The 21,453-nt window shown below is 40.5% G+C and overlaps 1 protein-coding gene across 1 annotated transcript in view; it reads right to left on the bottom strand.

The window, feature by feature from the left end:
- Positions 1-4,117: 4,117 nt before the first annotated feature.
- The window catches only part of gabbr2 (gamma-aminobutyric acid (GABA) B receptor, 2), a 222,241-nt gene continuing 204,905 nt past the window's right edge, over positions 4,118-21,453 (bottom strand). Inside the window, exons 14-19 of the mRNA XM_085346606.1 lie at positions 16,815-16,925; positions 12,735-12,959; positions 12,341-12,523; positions 11,850-11,979; positions 7,081-7,198; positions 4,118-4,283 (exon numbers count right to left, since the gene is read on the bottom strand). Coding sequence (XP_085202732.1) covers positions 4,118-4,283; positions 7,081-7,198; positions 11,850-11,979; positions 12,341-12,523; positions 12,735-12,959; positions 16,815-16,925 — 933 coding nt within the window. The remainder of the gene's footprint in view (positions 4,284-7,080; positions 7,199-11,849; positions 11,980-12,340; positions 12,524-12,734; positions 12,960-16,814; positions 16,926-21,453) is intronic.

The raw sequence follows: 21,453 nt of genomic DNA, 5'->3' as shown, positions 1-21,453 counted from the left end.
AGAGTGGGAGAAGAGGGTTGCATTGACAATCCAACACAATGGGCAGCACATTGAACACATTTTATAAGTGGTCAGAAACTTGTAAATAACTCATGAAAGAATAAAGTTACGTTGAAACCAAGCACACCATTGTTTTTCTTGTGACATTACCAATAAGTATGATGTGTCACATGGCCCTCTTCCTACTGAAAAAACAAAAGTTGTATCCAAGATGGCCGACTTCTAAATGGCCACCATGGTCACCACCCATCTTGAGGAGTTTGCCCCCTCGCATATACTAATGTGCCACAAACAGGACTTTAATATCACCAACCATTCCCATGTTATTACGGTGTATCCATATAAATGGCCCAACCTGTATTTTGGATCTCTAGCATTTCTAAAAGCATAAACTGATTTCACCACTGATCTTTAAATCAAAATTGTACCATAAAACTGTAATTGTACCACATCCAAGACATGCACGAAAATAAAAACAACCAATACATGATTTTCGGTCTCACTTTATTTAATGATGATGTGAAAAGTAAAGGCTGTCCATAACATTCAGACAACAAAAGAAGAATGTTTTTTTTTCTCCAAAGTCCCCCCCCCATAACAACTAATGGCTCCAAAAATGTTCAGGTGTTCCAAGTGTGATACTTATTTTATACAACTTCTTCATATCTAGACCTCATCTGTACATAACATAGTTACAGATACTGTAAATTAAAAAAAATGACTTCCAAGTATCCTTGTGGCATTTTGTGAAACATTTTCCTATGTAAAAATGAAAATGTACGTAAAGATCTTTACATATACATATATATAGTTCTCTATTCTTTCTGTAATAAGAAAACAATTTATTGCCCCTCTTAAACATGTTGCATTTAACATAGGTTTTGTTTATCATTTTAAACTCTTAATTGAACTTAATGCCATGTGATACCACATATCAAACCGACAAAACAGTAACAGTATGGACCTCTGTGTTGTTCCACTTAATATATTTCTCATATTACTATATTTTTGGACATGTATGTTTTGTGTTCTCCAGAAACCCTGATGATGACACATACAACGATATAATATATATACGTACATGTCACTTTGCTCTTCAAACTTAAAAGACCTGTGGCAAATACAAATCATCAGCATGATGTTATTCATTACAGGAATTTATGAGCCCTTGACCTTCCACGATTGCATCTGCTGAACAATTTTTCATTCATGTTCAAAAGAATTGAAATGGTTCATAAAAGAATAAAAATCAGGGCACCTTACAAAATATATCGAACAACAACTGATGATCTGCATTTGGTATTTTTGAATGGACTAAAAGGAAAAAAAAGTAATTTGATAAATTGGTAAATGCCAGGAGTGGTTTATTAAGATTGATCGTTTGCTACTACTTTCACTTTATTGCCCTCGGTGAATTGTTGCTAAACCAGTAGCATATTCGATATGATGATGTTGAGTTTACCCATTGAGAATCTTGGCATTGACGTGTGTGAGCTGATCAAACAGGTTAAGAGAACCTAAATCCATGAGCAAATACACGTAAAACCAAATCGCAGGTGAGAGGATGAAACTACAGAGTGGATTTGTCACAACAGTTGCAAAAACAGAGGTAACTCTGTGAATTATACATTTTATTTCATGCCGTCTTGAGAAAGCCAAATACCAAATATTCCATACATGGACACCATCATCAGGGTATCAGCAAATTGTACACAATCACATTTAATGTAATATATAAAATGTGCGGTTGGTTTGTTTTATCTCCTGAAGGAAGAACCAACCCTCTGACAATGTCTCTCACTCACTTGTCAAGTGATCGTGATTCTCTGGTTGGCAAAGGTGCAGGAGAAGCTGTGACTCCTTGGGTATCTGTGCTCAGGGTTTTCCCTGCTCCTGTACTAAGCAGGAGCTGGAAGGGGAGGAGCTCTCATAGGGGGGGAGTCACCGTGATATGTCCCCATAGCAGGCGGGTCCCTGCTTGGTTGTCTCTTGCTCCAACTCGGTCGCAGGAGAGATCCACTCCAGCTGAGGTGGAGTATTTGCCAAGTACTCCCAAACTGTCCCGTTCACCGAGGCATGGAATTGAAATTAATCTATGACACGTTGTACACTTTACAGATGTGCGGCCAATGTTGTGGGTCAGCGCATTTACCACACTGTGTATGTACTGTGGGTCCTGCAGGCTACAATATAAGACAACAGGCACAGCGCTCAACAAACGCCTTAAAAACTAAAAACCAAGACACCAATGGTGAAACAATATGCTGAGGACAAACCTTCTCACGCTCGATAAAAAAGTCCTTTGTTTGTCCGGAGTCATTACTTGCTTTTCTCCTGCATGAGGAAAGTTTTACAAAAAACTGTCGATGACCGTTGTGCTCAATGCGGTTCAGCGGCACTGAACATTACATTTCCATAGCAACCGAGGTATGTTCACTGTTGCTAAGTGTGAAGTGGGTTTTCATGACACTCGATATTATCTGTGAAGAAAGCCCTGTGTCTGTGCTGTATCACTGTGTCCAGCAGTGGCGGCATCACCGTCTTGGAACTGTAAGCTACAGTCGGTAGGGGCTTATTACTTGAGACTCCCTTGTGTTTACTGTCTTTACTACCACTCATGGAAATTCAGGTCAGCCCGCTTAATCCAGACTAGCTGTGGAACCGGAAAACCTACATCCTTTCCACCATCACTTCTCGAGTTTGATCTCTTCTGACAAAGCAGCTTTTTATTCATTTCAGAGTCTTGTGCCTTTTTTTGTGCCATTGACTCCCCCATCGCCCTTAACTGTGCCGGTTAGCTGTAAGGGCTAGATCGGACGGACATCTTAACAGTCTATGGAGACCAATCTGTGGGGATCAATAAGACCAGGCCCGTCACTAAAGCAGTGTCTGAAAAGCACCCGATCTCATGAGGCGCTCTCATATGAGCGTGTCTTTGCGTGTGCACTTCTTGGCGTATTAACACACATAAACGACATCTGTGGAACACTCTCATGGCGTTCTATTTTCTAACATACGCAGCCTTTGAGACTTTTTAAAAAGGCATAGCACTGATATTCTGTATAACATGCTTTCTGAAGACATATTGAGCAGACTGTAAAATATGAAGGCTTATGCAAAGTCTGATGTGAAATCTCTGATGAAAACAAAAAACAGCGGTACAGATAAGCAAAGTGGAAAAAACAAAATAAAAATAAAAAAAGAACCAAGTTGTTTAAATTTCAAATAAATGGGCACTGGTGCATTTTGATATTTGGTGACTCAGACTTTGATGTATCTTACTTTGCTGCCCACAAGCTAATTGATTAACAGTTACACAAAAATCTATATCTCTCATACATATGTCTAATTTGTAGGATGCCATGTTTTATACGCTTTTCATCTGAAATTGTCATGCCTACCTGCCTCTGTTATAAGCCTCACGCTTAGAACCAACTTAATTGTCCATTCACAGCATATACAAAGCTTACAGTACATCAATGTTAAAAATGATGATATTTACATATCTGGACAAGATTGGGAAAGGGTAAAGCAGTAAATTTGATGATTTCCTTTTGTTGGATTTTGCAGATTCCTCATCTCCAAACCATTATCCAGTCACTGAAGCAGTGAAATACTCAAGTTAGATGACAAACTTACGTGTTGCTGCGAGCACATACATACAACAGATTAGGAACAGAAACAGACAATCCCCTCTGAAGCAGATAAGGCTACACATCATTAGGGTTGGTCCACCACAGCTATTGGGGTATCGCTATATTTGTGCATGTGTGTGTATTTGTATATAGCCTATCTGTGTTTGACTGTGCATATGTGTATATGCCTAGGCAGGCGGGGGGGCAAATGGACAAGGGGATGTTAATTAAAGGAGTTTTTAAGGGTCATCCAGTGCTCACTCTGTCTCCTCATACCCCATCCTGACTGAGGATATCAGTTTACAAGAAGACCAAGGTGAAGAGGTATGAAGAGTGAACCCCCCTCCCCCCCTCCCTTCTCTCCCTGTCCTCCTTGATCCGAGACAAAATACGCACTTACGCTGATGATATCAGTCTATTGTAGAAAAAAAGAATCACATATGTCTCCTCTGCAAAGAGCCAGGTGGGGGAGTGAATGAAGCTCACAGGCCAGAGACCATTACCCGGTAGGAGGGGGGCATGTGTCTGTGCCTTGGGCTCGAACCAGGGCTGCCATTAGGGCTGGTGCAGCTAGCATCTACCCCTCCTATGGAAGGTAAGTAGGCATGATGGAGGATGGGCAGCTGCAAAGACAGTCGACGCTGTATGCTGCAGATAGAGAAGGAAAGGAACAATGTCAGTGATTACAGCACATTTACTGAAGTATTATGTTATAGTCAGCAGTCTGCTCTTTCTTTTCTTGTCATTACTTACAATATAATTTCTTTGCATATCCCATGGATGCTGAAGAATGTGGATTTTTTTTTTTCACTGACTTGAAATTGTTATTTCGGGCTGACAGATCACACGCTCCTTGTCCTCCACCTGCTTTCTTCTTTTTCTTGTAATCTGTTTGCCTTTTTTCATGTCAACTTTGACATGAAAAAAGGCATGTGCTTTTCTCCCACATGAGTCACAGTGAGTGTCTCTGGGGAAATGCTATTTGGAATCTCATGGAAACTCTTTGTAGAGCTGTGCCTTTTCTTTGTACACAGCTGTTTCAGTTTCTTTAGTCAGACTTTCTGTTTCTTTCTTGCCTCAGAAGTGCAGGGTTCTCTCTCGCAACGTCTCGCAACGTCACCAATTTCTTGTCTTTTCCTGAAGGTAAATGTATTTCCGTATATAGAAATATCAGGGCGTAGCAGTATGGAGACGATAATCAGGCTGTATGCAGATTGCACAAGTCTGTTGGTTCAGAATGATTCTGATTTACTGACATACCCACAGTGGTGAGAACATACGTTTCATAAATCTGATGGTAATTTTGCGTAAGCCGTTTTCTGCACGGGATAAGAACAGATATTAATAAATGAGAACCAATGTGTCTGTCTATCACGTTGGATCGCTTTGTTGTATAAATCTAACCAGGGCTGGATCATTTTGCTTCTAATAATGAATTTACCCCATTTCTACTCTTGCTGACCCTCTGCCAGAGTTCCGAGTCAGTATTTGTCATTTGCAAATTAGTGTCTTTGTAAGTTCAAATGTGCGTTCGCAGCTGTGCCCCGGACAGTGCACTTCATCTGCTTTTAGTGATTCCTCTTGCATGATTTATCTGAGCATCATATGGGATATGCAGAGCTAAATTCAGTTCATCTCAGGTTATCAGCACCAACCGCAGCAGTTTTTTCCCCCACAAATTAATTAACACATTAGCCATAAAGCTAGTGACGGAATTGAATTCCTCACTAAGCAGTAAGCATCTTATTTTTCATTAATTTTAGCAATGGAGCTCTTTCAGGCAGATCTGATCCTGGAAAGGCTTCAATAAAATGCTGTGTTTTAGCAATATGGCCATATGAGCTGGATGTTGCTGTCAATACAACAATTTTGTCACAGTCTGGAAGTGGCATATGCAGTGGTCTTGCTCGATTTACTATTAAAATGTTCGCTACACACTTTCACACATATCAAGTTACAGTGAGAAACTGAACATGGCGAACAGAAAAGATGGATCATAAAAGACTGGCATCTGGCATTGCACAGCTTCCCACAAGCCTTCAGCAATTTCTTTAATTGTTTTCTGTGTATTCTTTAGCATCCTCCTCTCTAGCTTCTTCTTCTTACTAAGCCCCTAATCCACCGTTCCTCTTTCCACCGTCGCTTCTGGGATCGTCTGACGTAAAAGTACATTTCATGCTTCCGCCTGGTGTGACAGTTTGCACCCTACCTCGCCAGAGCCATTGCCACTGCCAGCCATTTTCAAGAAAGTTACATAAGCATTTGGTTGTGTAAAAAATTAAGAGGGGCTAATAAGATTCAAGCTTGTTCTGCATTAAACGTAGTAAAATGTCTTAATTAGGAAAACTTAAATATTAATGGTCCTCAGGCCTTTTCAGTTATTCTGACCCGTCCTACTTTATGTGATGAAAACACAACAGCTTATGAAGGAATTTCGGGATATTTTTTGGAATATCATATAGGACACGGGTGCTACACTTCACAATAACACACCCCTGCATTTTTCATGCCACAAAATATTTATACAGCTCGATCTCTCTCTATTCATAACTCTTTTGTAACTTATTTATATTTGTCTCTTCTTTCTCTTCTCTTTCTCTCCCTTCATCTCTCTTCCCTCCATGTGATCAAACATTCATGTGGCATGGGAACAGCTCCAAGTGTTCCTTTACTTCTGTTCTCCTCCCTGTCTATTTTCAGAGCTGCTTCCAATGCGGGCTGTAAATCAGTGGTTACATAAGCCTCTGCGAGTCTCTACCTTCTTCTTTCTCCCCTCCTTCTTATCTCTGCCTTTCTTATCTATCTAAACATATTTTTTCTCTTTAAACATCTTCTCTGTGTAACTGCCCTCTCCTCTGCATTGTATCCTCCTTGCCTCTTGTCTCCGCTTTCTTCATCCATCCATCCCTCTACATCCTGCATTCTTCTCCTGGTTCTGGTTAAACGTATGTGGGAGGGAAACTTCTCAATGATGCATGAAGTGTCCCCCCCTCCCCATTGATGAAGTTGACATCCCTCAGCTTTGCTGCCTTATGAATAATAAGTGAATGCAGATCTGCATTTGAATGTTTTGAGAGTTCATCTTCCTTTAAAAGTTGAGAAAACAAATCAATTACCTGCGTGTATATGCATGCAAAATGGACATGTGTGTTTTTGTGTGTCCGGCTGTAAGTAAGCTGCAGGACGTTCAGCATACTTGGAGAATACACTTGCACTCTGTGACGTGATATGCATGTTGGTGGTTGATGGTATGTGCGTTGCGTGGGAGAGAAAAGTAGAGGGCCAGTCCATGCTTTCATAAGGCTCTGTTGCCAGAGCAACTGCCTGAGAGCTGCTGGTGGTTGTGCTACATGTGACATGTCGTCTGATGAGAAAGCTGACAAGACAGAGGGAAAAAAGGGGAGAGACACGGGAGTAGAGGGGCTAAGGAAATGGGAGAGCTCACTGTTCTGGTGAGTTGATATCCTCGAGAGGACCTCTGTTTATTCTGGAAGGATCCATGGAGCCCCACTGCGCCTGTGGTTTCTGCTCTAGGTGGTTCTTCAGTATCGACTTTTCTCCATCTGCATGAAAACATGTGTAGACAATAAAGAAAATTGCAGGCTGTCACCTGGACTTTCATATTTTGTCAGTGTAAGTTGAACATGACTAGGATTTCAAATAAGGCATTGGCCTTCAGTCCTAACATTGGGCTTTCCAACCGTGCAAAAAATAGCAACAAATGCTAATAAATCAGCTAATGCTAGGTGTGTATTGTATGTCAACACACACCTAGCAAAGTTAGTCTGTGAAGGATCATGTCAGCTCAGATGTCCATGCTCACTGCATATGCTTCATTGACACTAAGAAGTTAAACCAAGTGTGTTGACATTCAGTATGAAGAGACCGCTTTTCCATGATGTGCAGACTAGCGTTACAGATTAGTTCAAAAGGAGCAGGTGAAAATGGCTAAAAAAACTAGTCAAAAATTTCTCGCTCAACTATCTGCATGCTAGACAAATTACACAAGTCAGACTATGTTTTGGACAGAGATGCAAAAAACAAACCTGCTTTGCTCAAACTTTGAAAGTGGACGCTAACACTTGGACCAGATTCATTTCAGAAGTGGGGACTGGGTGATATCACAACAGAACAAGTGCACTGAGTCACCAGCTGAAGATGCCAGGATTCAAACCACTGGCCCTGAGGACTGAGGCTTAAGTGCTCTACCACCAAAGACACAGCCACCAAAACATTACTGTTTGTGAGTGCCAGTAATCTAAGGCTATCTCTTTACAACAGGGAGAAAAACACTCCCGCTGCATTAAGTAGCACCACATGAGCCGTCTTCTTTCTTAAACGGGACTGGAAGAAAAAGAAAATGTATATCTAATAGTTTAAACCTGAGAAGAATTAATTCAAACGGGAATAATTGGATCTTGTGAGGTGAAAAGCAGGCAAATACTCCTTGTGTACCGTCCTATCATAGGGCAAGAAAATGTTTCAATGAAAAAATAATTTAATGGTATTTAAAGCCTGAAAATTCGCAAATATTCCACAAGTAAAAAAACAAAACAAAAACACTGTAAAGTATAAAATATTTTGTCTTTCTTTCAGTGCTGTTAATCTATACATAACAGCATTTAACTTATCATGCTAAAATCAGGCCATGGCTGTCAACCTGTCAGAAAACCGCACCTTAACTGTCATCTCCTGGTGTTCTCCAGCATCGCCATGTGCTTCTACATATTCATGAAGACAGCTAGAGCGAGGGAGAGGTGGAGTGTCGCGTCTCACCCTTTGTGAGTGAGCGTAATCGCTGTTGACACAGCATTCTTCCCTTATAACAGCCAATCATTCACAGACCAGCTCTCTTATGAATACTGATGACTACAGTTAGAAGCCAGTGGTGATGATGATGATGACCGTCAAGCATAAGTAGAATGAAGCTGGGAAAAGTTTATGTGCCGATGATCTTTAAAGGAAGCTTAACTACCTGTGATTTTATTGTCAGAACGTGTGTCAGGCTGACATTTGTGAGCAGCGCCTTACGCGCGCTCTCTCTTTCTTATTGTCTCCATAAGAGAGAATTTCAGCAACCCAGCAGCTGATACGCTGTAACCCAAACATAAAAATATTTTCTCATTTAGAGAAAACTATTTTTTCATATATACTTTGATCATCTTTTAATTTTTGAAAGGTTTAAAAGAAATTATTTCCAATAACCTACATCTTCTTTGACATATCTAATTTATTGGGCTCCTTTGACGATATAAGCGAGGAAGCACTAGAAAAGGCTGTGTCTTAAAATAGACCCAGTTTTATGAGCCCACACAATCTGAATTTGACTTCATTACACTGAACCTGATGTCAGCTGCCAGCTGCTGCCTCCAATTTCGACAGATTTTTTCCCTCAGCAAGTGTAAAACAACAGGTAAAATGATGCATTTTTATGAATTGAACTACACTGTGGGATCCATTGATTTGACCTTTGAAACCACGCATGCTAAAATAGACAAACTAAAATAAGCTCAGTAAGGAAGATTCACACTGTATCCACTCATCTGCCTGAATTCCTGGGTGTTCAAGCTGCTACTCTATTCCTTACATCACTGTCAAACGTAACTCTGTCATCATCACACTGGCCCAATCATTTTTTGGGTAACTTTCTGTGAACCAATCAGCCTCTGTCCTGGCTCTTGTTCAGTCTCATTTGTGTGACCCACCTCCACTCCATTTCCACCAGAGATCTTTGTCCAGGTCTCCAACTGCTTCATCTCTGCCACCACTAGTGTTTTTCTTCCAGGTGCTCCCTTTAGGGATCACCACAGCAGACCATTTGCCTCCATCTCACCCCACCTCTGAAACAAGCTACATCTCTGCATACTTTCAAAAACAGAACCAAAACTTTTTTTGATCCAGGCTGACACGTAATAGATGTTGATTTTCTTTGCTTTGTTGTAGTTGCTGTTTTCAAAGAAATGTGCTACATAAATAAAATTGCGATAGCCAAAGCCATCCTTATATACATCCATGAATCTCCTCTGTGATCTTCTTTTCCTCCTGCCTGACAGCTCCATATTCAACAGCCACTATCACATATCTATATAAAATCTATCCTTATATCCTCGGCACCGTCATATAATATCAATAAATAACTTAAAGTAATTTTAAAGCCAAACTATATTTAGTTTCAGACAGGAGGGCGTACACTTATTTTTAGCACAAACACAAAAGGCAGGGGCAGAGAATACGCTAAAACACACAAAAAGAAGCATTACACACATTTCTGTGTGAATGTGCTCATTAACAGCCATCAGTTCACTGCGTAACTATGAACTTTCACAGATGAGGAACTTCTCAAACAATTCCAACACGCTCTGCTCCCAATTGGCAGAATGAGCGCAGCTGTTGTGCTCTTTTACCTTCCCGAGCTCAGACAGATCCATTAGACACCCCTGAGAGCAGCTTTGTGCTGGCGTGTGCAGCAGACACGCTGGATCCGGCTGCTGTACATCAGCGTCACTCTGCGACTCTTAAAATGGTGCCTAATGCAAAGCGACGCTGCTGGGCTGTAACGATTCGCTGATTCAATTTGAGGCAGCAGACTTCATAATGTCTGCCATACATGCATCGTTTAAACAGCACAGGCAGAAGTTTGGAGGACTGATGGGACATGCATCTTTATATTTCAGCAAATTAGGATTTGCTCTTCGTGTTTCCATAAACTAGTCTCGCCCGATGATGACTCACCTCACCTGCTCTCAAACTTTTCTTTACTCTTATCTGGTTCTCGACTTTGTTTCACAGACACTAAACTACCGTACGCCCCAAACAAGAAATAATTAGGTATAAAACCGAGTGTACACCAGGGTTTGAAAGTGAGGCGAGAATGACGTGTGACTACAATATGTGCTAAATTTGACAAACAGCAGTGGAGCATACGTGTACTGAGGTGCTGTAGCTAATCTCATGACTCATTACAGACGTCACAGATGCTCCTGTGTCCCTCGTGCTGACAGGTGCTCCAGCAATGGGAAAAAAAGAAAGATATTCCTTCATCCAGCTGCTCTAAAAGCAGAATTAAAATCCTTTACTAAAACCACTGAATATGGAAATGCACCGTAACGGTGGCAAAGAATTAGTATTAGATAACGTATGTGAGGATTACTTTGAAACTGAAGCCAGTTCAGGATTTTATGATAGTCCTGAAATTGTGATACAAACCACTAAAATGTAAATTACACTCGCTAATGTGTAACACAACGGAACCACAAAATGATACTAGCACAGTGCACGATCACAACATGATATCAAAGTGCATACATTACAACAGAACTAAACAAAAGCAGTTTTGATCTCTATAGCTTATTTCCTGCTTCATGATTAATGTTCGTTTTTTTAAATAACTAACTAGTTCATGCACTATAGTGGCACCACTGTGTAAAGAGGCGTGGCCTCTTAAAGTGACTTACAGATTAGGGATATCAAACTCATTTCACATCATCGGATGCTTAGAGCCTACGTTGATCCTAAATAGGCCAAACCGCTCAAACTCCACTTTCTGTCGCTGAAAAGTCGTTTAACTGCACATTCAATCTCTGAGATTTCTCAATATATGAAAAAGTGGTGCACTTTCATCTCAGCGCACCTCAGTTTTTTTTAAATGATAAAAAAAAAGGCTGCCGTAGTAAATCAAAGAAATCTGTCAGCTTGACTTTTTGCAGTGTAAATTACAGAAAATGTTTTGGTAACTCATTGCTCAAACTGTCCTGTAATCATACAGCAGAGACTTTTTGTAAATTCTTATAAAACGCCCTATTTTATTTATTTATTTATTTAATCATTCATTTTACTGTGGACACATTTAAAAAAACAAAAAACAAAATATTTCTACAGTTAATAGTAACAAAAGCTCATTACTGTAGTATGAATGGCTGTGCGCAAGGTCATTATTGTTAGGAGAAGCTGTAAAATTAAAATAAAACACATGCCCCCGTTTACACTTTCCAAAAATGTCTGGTGGGCTGGATCAGGGACGATTCTGGCTGCTTGGCTTTAGGTTTGACACCCCTGCTACAGATGGTTCTGTGAGTGAAACAATTTTTCACTAATATGGGATATTTCCCATGTGCCTCAAATGCTTATTGTCAGACAGATATAAAAACAGAGCTATAAAAACAGTATGGCAGTAGTTGACCAGGGCTAAATGAAAGCATGCAGCGAGTATCTCACCTTTGCCATCTGTAAAGTTGCGTATGCTGAGAATGTTGTTGGCATCCGAATAATGGTTCTGTTTAATGTAGGGAGTTTTCTCCGGCGTGTCCTGCAGCTGCATGGTCACTTCCTCCAGCTCTTTGTCCAACTTTTTACCCAGAAAAAAATGTTCTGTTAGTTCATTGAGTATTACAGTTGATCACTTAAAGTAAGTACATTCTCACCCATCACTTAACTATTGTTTCACACCAAGGTTTCATTAATTATCCACAGACAGCCTATCTTACACACTGTGAGGTTATCAGCCAGAAATGAACCTAAATTAAGGTTTGTCTGGGTGTGACTGACTGCTGCAAATGCTACTTTGCCAAAATGATGAAGAAATCTTCAAAGAAATCTTTTTTAAAGTGTAACAGAACATTTACTCTTTGTGCCCACTGCATCGCTGTCCTGTCTGAAAGGTGATGAATGGTTAAAAGATGAAAACAAAGAAGCTGTAACTGGCTGACCTCTGTTATCCTCATACGGAGGCGGTGGTTATCAGTCTGAAGGCCGTCCAGTCGAGAAGTGTTGGCTTGGTTGACGCTGGTGACTGAGGTGGAGGTCTTGGAGTCTTCTTTCTTCTGATTCTGGGTGAACTTTAATCTGCGGTTCTGGGTGGCTGCGTCTGGGTTTGTTCTCATCGTAATTAGCTGAAAGTGGAGTTATGGGCATTAGTCACAGCTGCACTCTCGCACTCTAAAATTGCATGAGTGCAAAAAAAAAATCAAAACCTAACTGTTTACGCTGCGTTTTCAGCTTTCAGGACTTAGCTGAGTGATAATTAAAAGCTCTAGTTTATGTCATTGCAGAGTCTTTCAGCCACGCTCACACACACACCCTCTCTGTCCTATAAAAACTGACCTTGGGAACGAAGACCAGACAGAGCGTGATGGTGCTACAAAAGATGATCACCAGCGCTACAATGCAGAACTGGACATTGGGCTGGTCCCTCGTCAGAAAAGACACCGCGGCGCCAATGATGCACATGATGCCGACGTTGTACACGCTCATTCCGATATATTTGCTATCGTTCAGAGCGGGAATGCTCACATTCCTGGTCTCCCATGCCAGAAAGCACCCAAACAGCTGTAAGAGAAGAGAAAAGGAAGAATATGAGTTATGTTTAAGAGAAGATCACACAAAGATCTGAGAACAAATGAATGACTTTGGTCATAGAAAGTCTGGACTTGTCTTTCTCCATCAGTGACGTTTAAGCAGCTCTCATTTTCCTCCTGCTTGTTTACATTTCTGTCTGAGGTCTTTCAGAAGAATTATTCATTCTTAATTTATTTCTGATTGTTCATGGAGTGGGGGTTGTGTAATTTCACTTAGCTAAAAGCAGACAAAAATAAACTTCATTATATGATGACGTGGTAAAGGGCTGAGATACAATCTAAAGAGACAGCAGTTAGTTTCACGTCTGGAAAATTTTATGTGCGAGTGAATTGTTTGTTGCAGCAGCAGCAGACTGCTGAATAATTCACAGTGAGCTGTGTAAGAGGGCTGCCTGCTTATTCAAAGTCTAAATCAGAGTTTGTGGAATGACAAGCAGAAGAATTAATAGAGCAGTCATCGAGGCTTAGTGCACCTGAGGTGTGCGAGCATGTGGATGTCAGGTACGGCTGCAGTGTACTTGTATGTGTCCATATGTGAGTTTGCATTAGGGCTGAACGATTATGGAAAATAATCTAATTGCGATTTTTTGCCCCAATATTGCGATTGCGATGCGATATGCGATTATTTTTTAAGGTCTTTGTCTTCTGTATTATTAAACAAAGACAAGCAATACATCATATAGTATGGCCAATACTATATTACATTAATTTTAAACTGTTCTTTCCTGGAAGACAGACCTCTGTTATGATGACATGAGGTGATGCATGAATTGATGACTGACATTTTTATTTAACTTCTTCAATCACAACAGTATATTTGAACATACACAATAGTTTATTTTTAGCTTACAAACATCTGAGCATAAAGTGCTGACAAGGAACCCTGGTGTAAACATTAAAATGAAAGTCAGTACAATGTGCAGATTGCAGAAATATACATAAAAAAATCAGTGGCTTTACCACACTCAGTTTTTCGACATCTGTGAACTACTAGACAGTCATTCAATTAAAAAATAATATTAAATAAATAAAACTAATAAATAAAAAATACACATATCTTACTGATCTCTGCAGTCAGTAACATTACACATAAAGTGCAAACATAATAGCAATTGTATAAACACACACACAAACACGCCTTTAAAGTTTAAAGGCGTGAAATTGGACGGTCTAGCCTTCTGATTAGCTAATCAGAAGGCTAGTTCTGATTAGCGTCACCGCTGTCTCGGTGGAGTTTAATAAACTCGGCCGTCTGCTTCTTGCTATCTAAAATATAACCAGACACTGGTGTAAATTCTCGACTGTCTCATACTTCTGTTTAATAAGTTTTCTGTTTGACGTTTAGTCAGCTGTGTGAAAACCAAGGAGGAACCCACCCGGGGGATTAATAAAGTTTTATTTGATCTAATCTAATAACTTTAATCTCAGCCAAACCGATTTACTCACGAACAAACAAAACACTGAAAAAAGCCCAACAATAACATTTTTAGGTTGTCTAAGTGACTTATATATTACGTTTAACCCGAGCAGCGAAACTCCGCGGTGATCTGAAAATGATGTGCCGGGAGTTGTGCCGTTCTCGGCCGCATCAGTAACCCTCGAGCTCCCGGCTAGCTGTCGAGCTGGTGGGTAGCAGACGCCTCTGAAAACGTCGAAGCACTTTTGCAAATATGGGATATCTTGATAAACCGAGCAGATATTTGATGTTTACACAACTACTTTCTCGCCTGAAAATGTTAAAAGTTTATTTTGTGACCCAGAAAGATTAGTATGAGTAATTTTAAAACTTAGTAGCGGCCGCCATTGCTGGAAACTGGAGTTTGGCTGGGCCGCGCTATGAATTCTGGGATATGGTAGTAATTTGGACAGCCTTCGGCGCGTCGCTGTGACGTAATCGGTCTACAAATGCGGCCTCAGGAGGATGCAGCCCATGAATTTGGACATGTCCAGAGTATAATCGCAGCCTTTGCGGTTAGAAAATTGCACTTGATCATGTCGCGATATTATCGCAAATGCGATATATCGTTCAGCCCTAGTTTGCATGCATGTAAAAGCAGGGATGACTCAAGCCATAAACGTTTTGGTGTTGCGCTGTACCTCCCGGTGCCTCGCGGAGTTGACGGCTCCTGTCAATTACATCACTTTAACTTTCTGTACCGCTAAACTTCTTTGTTCCTGTCTTATTATTTTACAAGAAAGTATCTTGGCTTATTCCTCTACCATCTCCTCATTCCTTCCATCTTTCCTTTTTGGGAACTTTTAGGTAGTATTTTTAGCCAGGCTACTCTGTATTCTTTCAATCTGCTTAAGATGAGTCATACATCACCAGAATCTAGCTTTTACTAACACCTAATAATGAGGAACATTTAGTACATGCTTTCATTTTCTTCAGTCTTGATTATTGCAACTCACTCCCTTTTCACATGCGTCTTTCAGCAAGCCCTAGCCCATTTTTAACTGGTCCAAAATGCAGCAGCTAGGCTGCTAAAAAAAACTATTCAGCCCTCACACATCACTCCTATCCTTACTGCCCTTCACTGGCTTCCGTGGAAATTCAGAATTCCCTTTAAAATATTGTTAATAGCATACAAAGCCCTTCATAGCCAGGCTCCTTGCTATAAGGCAGACCTGCTGAGACCTTATTTCAGCAGTTGGCCTCTTCGATTATTCGATCAGAGTCTTTTAACTGTTCCAAGCTCTTACTTTAAAACTAGAGGTGACCACAGAGGTTTTCTTAAACTTTGTAACAGCTGAATTAGATCAGCAGAATCTGTGGTTTGTTTTAAAGATTAGCTTTTTCTTTAAGCTTTTTCCCAATATTTTTGGGTCTTGTTTTTCCATTTAGAATGAATGTTTGACTGTGTGTTTGTATAGCTGGACATGTGCAGCACACTTATCTTTAATGGTCTATCTTCAGTGTCTCTCTTTTTGTGGCAGGCATTATACAGTTTCTCCTTCTTCATGGAGATTTTAAAGCACATATTATCTAGCTATTAGCTAGCTGATAATAACTACACATTCAGAGTTTGAAGCTCTGCTGATGAGCTTAAAGTAACACAGAGTTTTCAAATGAAATCACTGAGGAAAACCATTTAGTCTAAAGTAACTCAATATCGCTGATCCAAAAAACAAAAAAAACCAAACAGAAATTTACTTTAATGTCTGTAAGTGTTAAATCAGTAGCAGTTAGAAAAAGAGGCAGTCATACCATAAACTCATACAAGTGCAAATGAAACAAGTAGCTTGACATATTGCAAACTGCGTGCTTTCATTCAGCTTCTCAAGAGTTAGATGAGAAACTCTGTCATATTTGTTTTCTGAAACTGTTAAGGAAAGTATAAAGTCAGGAAAAAAGGAAGCCATTATCCACTCTCATTTCCTCCCCCTTTTTTAATCAAAGCTTCTCCTGTGTTATTGAAGATTGTTTTCTTTCCAGGTCTTTGTATTGGAGAGAAGGGTCCTTCCTGATCCTCCAAAATATTCACCTAAAGTTTTAGGGAAAAAAATCAAAATAAAGCTGAAAGTCTGCACTTCAATCACATGTTCATTGTTTGAGGAACAATCCAGTGTTGTGGCGTACAGAAGCAAAATTACAAAAATTGTGTTTTTGTCCTAATCATCTATTGCATGTCTGTCCAAAATGGAAGAGGGTCTCTTGTTCCTTCTGCACTTTTCTTTGTTTTTCCTGATTAAAAGGTGTTTTATATAGACTTGTTGGTAAATGTAAAGTATACACTAGAGATAGATTGCAAAAGAAAATCCAAGCCACATCAGCAGACACATCTGCAGATCAATCTTTACATTTGACGAAATCCTGTTTCCTCACCATTAGTAGCCCCTTGTAGGCATAGACGATGCCCAGCCAAATGGTCATGTGGGTGTTCTCACAGTGCTCCAAGAAAGGTCGGATGGCAATGTCTCGGCCTTGGGGGTCGGCCTGTTGACAAAACAACAAATAGACAAGAAAAAAAAACTGAGTACAGCTCCCACAAAAGTACCAATCTCATCCCAGAGATTGAAACATTGCTGTTAACTCATAACCGCCTGGTTATGAGTAGGAAAAGATTGCTGTTTTGGTTCCTTCAAAACATTAACCCGACATGTTTGAAGACAACATTTAACTGTGACGGCAAGGCGAGTGCCACCCACTTTGCTATTGCATTGACAAACACTGTCACTGGAAGAAATGATAAAACCAACAGAGAAACACTCTAAATAAGCTCTACATAAAGAAAGCCCTCAGTGAGCCTTTCGGCTGTTCTCACATTAGTTTTCGCTTTGTGGCTTACTTCACAAAGGAAATACAGACTATCCAATGCTCCTGCAAATTCAGGGTGTCTGTGATCAGCTATCCAGGTGTGAAATCAAACTGTTTCCCCATCACGGCCACTGGGCCTCTCCAAAGTCAGCTAAAGTTAAATTAATCTGTGCTTAGGATGCTAATGGGCACAACTAATGAAGCTTATTCATTAATGTGATTTACACCTCCTCCTTTCTTTCTTGTTTCTCACTCAGTCTCCGTCACGCTATCTCTTAATCCTGCCATCGTCTCTCCGTTCCTTCCAGCTTTCTCTTCGCTTCCACTTGTCTTTCGCCACAGCTCATGACAGGAGTGACTTGCAGAGCAAATTAGCACCTGTGGTGGATATTAATACGCTAAAACACGTCACCTCCCCTTTCCCTTTTTCCCCTCTCGCTACCTTTGAAAAGCCTTTAATAAGAGCATTAGCTTGGCTGCATGGACTCATCTGAGGCCACTCTAATATATCAACTGTGAGACACCTGGGGCGAGGCCGGGCACAATGCCATGATGCTCTCCAGGTGTGTGCATGTTTAGTATTCGCAATTAGACATGTCTAATGTCTCAGCAGATGGTGTGTGAGCGTATGTGTGTATAAGCAAACCCAATAACATTTTTCACGAAACGTAGTCTATAATCGAAATTCCTGGGAAACAAAAAAAGAAGAGTAAACAAAGGGAAAAGAAATACACTGAAAAGATTGCCTCGTTTCCATCCTCATACCTATGACACTGTACTTTTTATTAATGCTCTCAACCATTCACAAATGCACACCTACACATACACACCCCAAAATACCTTGTGCACTTGTCATTCTGACATGAATATTCTCCATTCAGCTTGCATTAATTTAGATTACAGCTATTCATGCCTCCCTTCATGACCTTGATGAATTTATATTAGAGGTTCTCTATAGGATGATGGCTTAAAATGGGAAATTGGTGCTTAAAAAGGTGCCCTGACTCACCCGAAAGAAAGAAAAGAAAAGAAAATGGGCCCATAACACATCATTTCTGGGTATCCTTGGCGAGTTATATCATAGTACAGTTTCCTAGCTTTTATTCCCATGCCTCTATCGTAGAAATACAACTTCCACAGTGTTCCCTACTCAGCTTCTCTTCACTGCTCTTTCTGTTTCAAATGTTCAGCTCTGCACAGGATTACATATGCAGTTAGTTAAACATTGCAAACGGTTTGCAAAAAAAAAAAGAAATAAAAAAGAAAATACACGACACAAACCTTCCCTCCCCCCACAACAACTTCTCCACAATCTTCAAAACTTCTGATGTCGCAAAGCAGAAACATACTGAAGACTGAGGATCGCTTCGGTGGCAGCGAGTTCACACACTTTGTCAAAGCACTCTCGTACCCCTTCTGAGAGTTTCCGTGGCAGCCGCGTGGTTCGTGTCGCAAGCGTCTGAGAATATTCTGGGACTTGAGTTTTGGATTCTTGTTAGCTTTAGGTGAAGGACTGATGGAACGGGGTTTCTGCTTTAAAAGCCATCAGAGGTAGACACTCGGGAAAGTGGGACAGGAGATGACGCACAGAAAGGCTTTTTTTTTTCTTCTTTTTTTCTACATGGAACCACAATTAGGAAAAGGAATCCTAAGATTTTCATCGTGCAGCTACAGGGAGCTTCTACTTTCATTTTATTTTTAGCTTAGTAATGCTGTGAGCATGAGAATATCTGTGCATCCCTTATGCATGAGATGTCCTGGTTTTTGCCAAGTCGCAGGGCAGTAGCAGGTTACTGGTTTCATCTCCGGTCATGGGAAGTAATGCGGTTTTTAAACAATGAAAACAAGCAATCTGCAACCTGCTGACTACATCGCAGAGAAGGGCAGTATTTGTATGCACGATACAAACAATGCTTAAGTGAAATACATTTTTTTTTCTTTTCTTTTTTTTTACAGAAGACAACATGTTTGAAGCATTTTCAGCAATTTTTGTAATTATGTACTGTCAGACCTATATTGAAACAAAATCCTAAAATTATCTGATGAAGCCTGTGAAAAAACTAACAATGAGTCTCCTTTGATCTAACTTTCCACTCCTTCTCCTTGTTCTTCTGATGTCAAATATCCACAAGCAGTAAACAGCCTGTAAAGACTAAGCCTTGAGACATTTACGTAACGGCCGCCCATGAAAGACAAATGCTGATTACACCAGCAGATAAAGTCAGCGATGTTACATTCCGTTTTAGAAAAGACCGCTGACAAGTTGTTAAGATCGATTAAGACATTATTTTAATTCGATAACACGACATAACAGGCGATGCATGATGTAATTTCACAGCATTTACTGTCTAACTCCTCGGAATTTATGGTGTTATTATACTTGTACAAATCAGCAGCTGAATTATGTAGCATCTCCATTAATGCCTCTTGGCATACGTTCTATGTATCTCTTGTGTTCCGCTTCTGTGATGAAGTTGCAGTGCACTGTTTGCGGCAACATTTAAATACGCACAGATGCGGAAAAGTGCAAGTATCTTAGTTTCCTGATTTTTTACTTTAATTTATCGACCAATGCAGCTGTGCTCAGTGTAAAGGATCTAAAGGATTCAGAGACGAGCTTGAATAGACAAAAATGAACCTAAATATCAGATATTTATTACGAACCTTTAAGTTGTTTTGTTTGATCTATGTTGTCAGACCTCTTGAGAGCTTTTCTACAGAACAGCTTTACTCCATCGTTCTCCAGCATCTTTGTCATTTTTGTATATTTGTGTTTTTGGCTGAGCAGCCTCTTATTCCAACAACAATGCTCCAGGGAGTCACACTTCTTGCAAATCATTTTATTCATTCACTACGAGAGACGCATTCTGCATCGGCGCGCTTTGCATAGTCGCAGCTCCGAGCAAACTTGTGTCACTAACAACTAAATGATAAGACAAAATGAGATATAATGCTTATTAGGCTTGGCTCTCTATCGCAGCAGAGCAGACAGGAGTTCTCGCCTTTTGGAGAAAAGCTGTCTGGGGAGTTGCCAGGCAACAGGGCTGTTGGCGGCAGGCGGTGGTGATGGCGGTAAAAGTGCCGGTTCGCTGTCATTTTTCAGAGCATTAGCCTTCTAACGGGATCACTCTGGGAGGGCTGCAGCGAGCACAGTGGTGGCAGATTGTCTATGGAGAGATGGATCTAGATGAAGCGACTGAGGGAGTGATAGAAGAGGGGAGAAGAAACGAAGGGTGCGACGGAAAGACGACCGGAGCATGAAGTATGGATGGAAAGATTGAGTGTGAAATAAGTGGAGTAATCAAGGGGACGAACAGATCGAGAAGTAGATGATGCTGATCCTGTTTTCTCAAAGGGAAAGCTTGAGGAAATCAGAAAGAGCTATGAAAAGGTGGAGATAAAGATTAGGATTCCAACTATCTGATACACAAGTCATGGTTTTGCACAGGGATGAACATTTACTGTTTATTGTCGTAGCTCACTTACTACACTAGCACAAGTGGCAAAAACCAGACTTGAAAGCACAAAACTAAATTTAGAAATTCCTATTGTTGGCCATTTCGTCTTCCAGCTTCTGTAACTAAGCTTATGAACGGGATTCTGTTCAGCAAGTGACTGAAGTTTCCTGTTACCACGCAACAACGGTGAGCCCTTGTACAAAAATAAAACTAGACATGAATATGCTCATTGTGATGAATTATCTATCTCAAAAAGAAGTCTATTTCCCCCACTCCCCACCCCAAGTCGATTATTATACTGAACTGAATTAATTAAAAGACAGAGCTGCCTGAAAGGAAGGTTTCAAAAACCTAGACTGAATGATGTGTTTGGAAAATTTCACTTGTTCACTAAACCCTCATTAAATACTGTCATGTTCCTTTGAAGTCGTTTAAAAGATGAAAAGAGCTCAGACAAAAACTACAGCCGCATGGAGAATCCTGCCTTTCTGTTTTCCCATGACTCCAAAAGTAGAGCTACTGGGGCTTGTTCTAAGATATGGATCTCGATCTGACTGTATCACGCCCTCTGGCCCACTGGACAGCAAGAATAGATAGACCAGTATGTGAGGGGAGGTGGAGAGCTCACTCATTGTCACCTGCAGCTACTTCACACAGAGGTGTGTCATTGTGAAACATATGTCACTGTGGGTGCCAACTTGTGCACATTCTGGCTGTTTGTGCGCTGTGTATGCATGTGTGTAGAAATG

Source organism: Diplotaxodon limnothrissa, linkage group LG22 (assembly GCF_057381915.1).
Source record: "Diplotaxodon limnothrissa isolate DT_005_m linkage group LG22, D_limnothrissa_male_GT1.1, whole genome shotgun sequence".
NCBI lineage: Eukaryota > Metazoa > Chordata > Actinopteri > Cichliformes > Cichlidae > Diplotaxodon > Diplotaxodon limnothrissa.
This window is presented reverse-complemented; position numbering and strand designations above follow the sequence as displayed.